General features: G+C 42.7%; 1 protein-coding gene across 2 annotated transcripts in view; it reads right to left on the bottom strand.

The window, feature by feature from the left end:
- Positions 1–2,110: 2,110 nt before the first annotated feature.
- The window catches only part of NEK4 (NIMA-related kinase 4), a 47,772-nt gene continuing 42,676 nt past the window's right edge, over positions 2,111–7,206 (bottom strand). For both annotated transcript variants that reach the window (XM_008580069.1, XM_008580067.1), the window contains one exon: positions 2,111–3,113. In XM_008580069.1, the coding sequence (XP_008578291.1) occupies positions 3,021–3,113 (93 nt within the window). In that variant the 3' untranslated portion in view covers positions 2,111–3,020. The remainder of the gene's footprint in view (positions 3,114–7,206) is intronic.

Below are 7,206 nucleotides of genomic sequence, written 5' to 3' on the forward strand. Positions count from 1 at the left end.
TAGAGTTCTAGCAAACCCTTTAAAGTAAAACAGAGGGGGTTCTGGTCAAGATGGTGGAATAGACAGTCCCCAATGTCACTCTCTCCCACAAAGCAACCAATTTACAACTATAAAAAAGCAATTACAGCCAAGCTGGGGCCACTAGAGCTCAGGAGAAGAGGAGGAGAGACCTACGGAGTTCATGAAGGCAGGAGAAGCCACAATGAGAGAAAGAAAGGATCGCTCCCACCATTTCGAGCCCCAACGGCTTCAAGGCTGGAGCTGGCGAGGACACAGAGCAAGAGCTGACAAAAGCTGCAGCTGTGCCCTTCAGATGAAGTTGCTTGGAGGTGGCAGGGGAGAAAAGGGCCTTGGTGGCCCCAGGCCAGCAAGACCACTGACAGGGTTCCTGTGGACCCACACAAGAGTAAGGAGCCACAGACAACTGAAAAAAGGAGCCACTCAGAGGCTGGTGAGTCATTGCAAGGGACCAGCACACAGCCTGCCCCATGGGAAATGTTTGGAGTGCAGGCAGTGGGGAGATGGGTCCACTGTGGGAACATTGGGGCACAGCTGATTTGCCTTCCAGTCAGCACAGGACTACTCAGTGGAGACTGGTCAGGAATACACATCTGCAGGGGGCACAGTTTGCTGAAAAGTCCCAGGCCCAAACCAGAGTTTCCACACAACTTGGGTTTACTGGAATTCACAAGACCGAAGTCAATAATTAAAACCTGAGCTGCACAAAAAGCTTTCCCCAGGGAATCAGCAGCAAAACAGCAATTTAGCTCAACTACAGGCTCAAGTGCTGGTACCCATAGGAAATTCCTCCATTTCAGAAGCAAAGGACAACAAATTAGTTCCAATGCATAGTTTAAGTGGTGGGAACAGCAAATAAAGAACTGAAAGAAAAAACAAAATATCCAAAGATCAGAGACAAAGTTTGATATTAACTGGTAAAGGTCTACCACCACCAAAGAACACCTATAAAACCTGGATGGACCAGAAGCCCCCTAGGTTCCCAAGCCAGAGACTGGGGGGGTTGGGAGCCTCAGCTATGCCCCACAACATCTGCAACCAGCCCAGCAATGACCATCAGCCTGCCACGGGAAGTGCCCTGGGCTCCCAAGCCAGCATGGTCGGGGGACTGAGGGCCTTGGCCACGCCCCTCCGACACCCACAACCAGTCCAGTGACAACCACAAAGCCACCACAAGAGGCCCCTGGGCTCCTGAGCTGGGGCAGGGGAGGGCTGAGAGCTTCAGCCACATCCCCAACATCTGCATCCAGCCCAGCAATAATCAAGCCACTGGTGGAAGCCCCCTTGTCTCCCCCACAGGAATGAGGAGGGTGCCAGGGGCCTCAACCACATCTCCCCTCCTTCTTCCTTCTCCCACCCTATTTCCTTTCCCCTTCTCCAATTCCCCTCCCCCCCAACTGCTCCACAATGACATCTTAGAATGTAAAAAAAAACTTAAAAAAGAAAAAAAAAAAGTTAAACAGAGGTCTCATAAACCAGGCTATGAGTACTATAAGGACAGGTAGTATTGTTTTATTCACCACTATATTCCCAGCTCCTAGCAGAGCACTTAGCACATAATAAAAACTAAGTAAAAATTTGTTAAGTGACTAAAAGGGACATTTCATTACAGTATTTTTGTGTGTGTATGTAATTTTCAATGAGAGTAAACTACAGTTTTAATTATAAAACCTGATATGGATTGAATTGTGTCCCCCAAGTTTTAAGTATTGAAGCTTAATCCCCATTGTAACTGCTGAAGGTGAGAAATCCTATTATAGTAACTGAAAGGTGGGGCCTTGAAGAGGTGATTAGATTCTGAGGACCATGCCCTAATGAATGGATTAAGAAGGTGGCTATGGGTGTGGTTCTGAGGGCTTTAAAATGAGGGCACAAGAGAATCTCTCTCTTCTCCACCATTTTCTGCCATGTGAGACCCCTGCATCACTGTAAAGCCAACACCAATGAAAACCTTCACTAGATGTGTTCCCTGGACTTTGGACTTCCCAGCCTCCAAAACTGTAAGCAATAAATTTTGTTTTTTGTTTTACAAATTATCCAGTTCCAGGTATTTTATTATAAGTAACAGAAATGAAAATTTACTAATCAAGAATTGTTTTAATTCATAAAAATTATTTATTTCCTGGATGGGCATTACCTCTTATCAAACAACCAGTAAAATATGTGATATATAATTTGTACATTTAAAACTGGGAAACACGACCAATATCTTGATGTACATGAAGACAAACTTCAGGAAACAAACATTAACTATATCCAATACAACTAAAAGGACCTAGACTTTACTTACAAATTGCTTAACTGGAAAACAATTAGTGATTCAGAAATGTTTTCACTGATGGAAAAATAAATCTAACAAAATCAGTATTTAAAAACATTGATTTACAAAGCCAAAATATCTTAGTTTCAATTCTTGTATACCCTAAATGAAGATCATATTAAATGAAAACTATATATATTAAAAGTCCATCTATGTATAAAAAAGGATTTCAGTTGCTTAAGTACTAGATAGAACTTCATATTCATTAAATCTATTCCCAGAATTATGAATTGACTTTTTTCTTTTTTATAGTTTATCAACTACTCCCCATGGTTATTAACAATAGCAGGTATTACTGCTGGACATATTATGTCATTTGTTTCTCCTATAGTACAATATAAAACTTCCAGTCTAATATTTTATGGCCCTGTTTTCAAGCTAATTAGTATTGTAAAAAAATAAAGTTCTAGATATAAGGTTGGTGGTTTAAAGCTCAGTAAATGGTAATCAAACATAACAGATTTTTCCTCATAAAAAGAATATGAAAGCCAAAGGTTTTTTCCTTTGTGAGCTTGCTTCATGTTACTTACTCTGTCCTATCCAATTTTTTTTCAGTAAGAAAACCCCAAAGAGATATAAAAAGGATGGTGAAGAGCCTCCAAATGATTGTTATGGTTTGTTTTTAAGCCAAAAAACCTTTAAAAATAGGTCTTTAGTTCTGTCAGCAGATTAGGGCAAATCCTCAAAAATTCACATTTTCTTCAAAAAATTTCAGCTGGCGAGCTTTCACACTGTAAATTGTATACTTTTCGCCCATGTGCTCCCGCAAATGTACCTATTTGGGAAACATAAGCAGAAAATCAATATGTAGTAGAAAAATATATTCCAGTTATATAGGAACAGCTTTAATTTCTTTTTATTTATTTATTTATTTATTTTTTTGGCAGCTGGCCAGCTTGGAAATCCGAACCCTTGACCTTGCTGTAAGGACTTTTTTCTTTTTATTTATTTATTTATTTTTTTTTTTGGCAGCTGGCCAGCTTGGAAATCCGAACCCTTGACCTTGCTGTAAGGACTTTTTTATGATACTGAAAATGGAAACTATACGGGAAAACACTAATAGTTCTGTTTACATAAAAATTTAAAACTTCAAGATTAAAGTTTTAGACCCTGAGTTCTGCAAGTGAAAAGAAAAGTCATAAGAAATTAAAGAGTACAAAATAAACTAGGGAAAATATTTGCAACATTCATGCCAAAGGATTAATAGCATTAACATATAAAAAGTTCTTAGAGTCAATAAAACCCAACAATATTAAATATTAGAACTGATGAAACAATAAAACCCCATAATTATGCAAATTAATTTTTATATGTATGTAAATGTAAATCCCATACATTTACAAAATAGTTAATACAAATAACCAATTAACATACATAAAATTCGGGCCGGCCCGTGGCTCACTCGGTAGAGTGCGGTGCTGAGCCCGGTGGCGAACTGGATAGTGCGCCGCTTGGGAGGCACGGCGGCGCTCCCGCCCGAGGGTTTGGATCCCACATACAGACCGGTTCCCGCTCACTGGCTGAGTGAGGCGCGGGAGCAACACCGCGGGTTGCAATCCCGTTGCCGTCGGATCCCACATAGGGATGGCCGGTTCGCTCACTGGCTGAGCGTGGTGCTGACAACACCAAGTCAAGGGTTAAGATCCCCTTACCGGTCATCTTTAAAAAAAAAAAAAAAAAACATACATAAAATTCGGGCCAGCCCGGTGGCGCACTGGATAGTGCGCCGCTTGGGAGGCACGGCGGCGCTCCCGCCCGAGGGTTTGGATCCCACATACAGACCGGTTCCCGCTCACTGGCTGAGTGAGGCGCGGGAGCAACACCGCGGGTTGCAATCCCGTTGCCGTCCCCGGTCCGGTACGGGGGCGACACTGAGGGTTGCGATCTGTTGCCAGACACGGAAAAAGACAAAAGACAAAAAAAAAAAAAAAAACATAAAATTCAACCTGATTAGTAATCAAAAAAATGTATTGTGTGACACTCAATGTATGTCTATTGAAAGAAATGCTTGAAATTAGAATAACACCTAGTGTTAAACAGATATCATGCACCTCCTGAAGACCGAGGACACGACATCACTATGGTGTTCCTGCCAAAAATGCAAACCTAAATCTATTCATGAGAAAACATCAGAAAACTGTAACTGAGGATATTTCATAAAATACGTTGCCTATACTCTTCAAAAATGTCAAAATTATGAAAAACACTGAGGAACTGTTCCAGATTAAAAGAGACATAACTAAATATAAAATGTAATCCTGATTGGTTCCACATGCAGCATGATAGCATAAGGAGCTCTGCAGACCCCTCCTCAGTGAAATTGATGAAAATTATTTTTTATTTATTTATTTTTTTTTAAAAGATGACCGGTAAGGGGATCTTAACCCTTGACTTGGTGTTGTCAGCACCACGCTCAGCCAGTGAGCGAACCGGCCATCCCTATGTGGGATCCGAACTCGGGGCCTTGGTGTTATTAGCACCGCACTCTACCGAGTGAGCCACGGGCCGGCCCGATGAAAATTATTTTTAAAACCAACATTTAAGGTCTCTGTTAGCACCGCACTCTCCCGAGTGAGCCACGGGCCGGCCCGATGAAAATTATTTTTAAAACCAACATTTAAGGTCTCTGGAAATAGTCCTAATGGCATACAGCATATGAAGAAACATTTATTCAAGAAAATCTGCTGAAACTCGGTAAGAACAGAGTCAGTGGTATGTGAATCAAGACTAACTGCCACGCTCCCCCCTTCCCAGCTCAGTAACAAAAACTCTTCTCCAGGCTGGTGAAGCCAAGAAAAAAGTCCTCCCTTTCCCACAGCTCCCATCTGAAAGGCTAGCTTCCTGGAAGCAGCAGGATATTAGCACATCTCAAGCTGCTGCCTGTTGTTAATGCTAAGTTTCAGGAGAGTGCACCTATTTGGGAAAAAGAAGTCAATATGTAGTAGAAAAAACATTTCAGTAATTTTAGAAGGGCTTTTCTACGCATGATACCAAAGGTGGAAACCATATGGAAAAACACTACTACTACTACATATTGATTTTCTATTTATCTGTTTCCCAAATAGGTACATTTGTCCCATTTTCCACCCAGCCCAGACTCTACCTTGGGTGCAACACTGCTGAAAATAAAGGGGACCCAATCACATTTGCCCCAGACCATAAAGTGAGGATTCAAGCTAGGTGAAGCATGCCAAGAAGACCTGAGGCTACTACCCCCAATCCCCCACCCCCACTGAGTGCTCAGTTTCTAAAGGGGAAGTATCACTCAGAACTGTGCCACTGTTGCCACCCTCAGCTCCAGAGCCATGGTCACAGAGACTTTGCCTGGGACTAGAAGCAGGTCATAAAACAGAGAGCACCAAATCTCTCCTAAATGAACTGACTTCATTTGGAAAAAGAGTGTGGAGAAGTTCAAGCCTAAGAGCGCTCTCGAAAAAGAGTAGAAGCACTAGTGGTGAAAGGCAACTGAGAGGAGATTAGTAGATTCATTGAAGATATAGGCTAAACTGGAGGCTGGGCTACTTTGCTGGAGAGAATCAAGAAGCTGGGAGGAGCACCCCTGCGGTCACAGAAAATCTCAAATACTAACCTTGAGAACAGTTCCTTCAAAAGAGCACAAATATGATTAGATCAGTCTGTGGAGCAATGTATGCAGCAAGGCATTGTTGAAAACAATAGCACAATCAGCCGGAAATTAAAGGATCTTACAGCTGGGTGAAGTCAGGGAAGAGAGTCAAGAGGGCCGTGCCAAACCCACAGTCATTCCAAGGTGACTGTCAGCATACCCAAGGCTGCACCCTCTGAGGAGCAACATCAGGGCATTATGTTGCAGGAGGAAGAGGAAGGAAAGAGATTTCACTAAAATGATCCAGCCAGTAACTAAAATAAATAAATAATAACAACTTTTGGGGTGTGGGGCAGTATCCAGAGTTGCAACAATATATTGTCTAAACTGTCCAGTTTTCAATAAAAAGTTAGAGACATGCAAAGAAACAGAATAGTATGATACATACACCTCCCCCAAAAAGAAAGAAAAATTGCCTGTGAGAGTGACCAGATGCTGGATTTAACAAAGATTTCAAAGTAGCCGTTATTAATATGTTCAAAGAACCAAAGGACACCACAATTGAAGTAAAGGAAGGTAATAATGACAATGTCACACCAAAAAGACCCAAATGGAAATTCTGGAGTTGAAAAGTACAATAGCTGAAATTAAAAATTCATTAGAGGGGCTCAACAGTAATTTACACTGGCAGAAACAAGATTGGAAAAACAACCATTGAAGACTGTTTGGAAAATGGAATAATTCATCAGGCTCCCATCGCCTCAGGGCCGGATAGGGGTGGTTTTGTAAACAATGTGTGTGGGGGGGTGGAGTAAGTGTGCCTGCACTGTAGCGCTGCTTTTTTTTTTTTTAAAGATGACCGGTAAGGGGATCTTAACCCCTGACTTTGGTGTTGTCAGCACCACGCCCAGCCAGTGAGCGAACCGGCCATCCCTATATGGGATCCGAACCCGGGGCCTTGGTGTTATCAGCACCGCACTCTCCCGAGTGAGCCACCGGGCCGGCCCTGTAGCGCTGCTTTTTTTTTTTTTAAAGATGACCGGTAAGGGGATCTTAACCCCTGACTTTGGTGTTGTCAGCACCACGCCCAGCCAGTGAGCGAACCGGCCATCCCTATATGGGATCCGAACCCGGGGCCTTGGTGTTATCAGCACCGCACTCTCCCGAGTGAGCCACCGGGCCGGCCCTGTAGCGCTGCTTTTTTTTTTTTTAAAGATGACCGGTAAGGGGATCTTAACCCCTGACTTTGGTGTTGTCAGCACCACGCCCAGCCAGTGAGCGAACCGGCCATCCCTATATGGGA

Source organism: Galeopterus variegatus, unplaced genomic scaffold, assembly GCF_000696425.1.
Source record: "Galeopterus variegatus unplaced genomic scaffold, G_variegatus-3.0.2 Scaffold2012, whole genome shotgun sequence".
Classification (NCBI taxonomy): domain Eukaryota; kingdom Metazoa; phylum Chordata; class Mammalia; order Dermoptera; family Cynocephalidae; genus Galeopterus; species Galeopterus variegatus.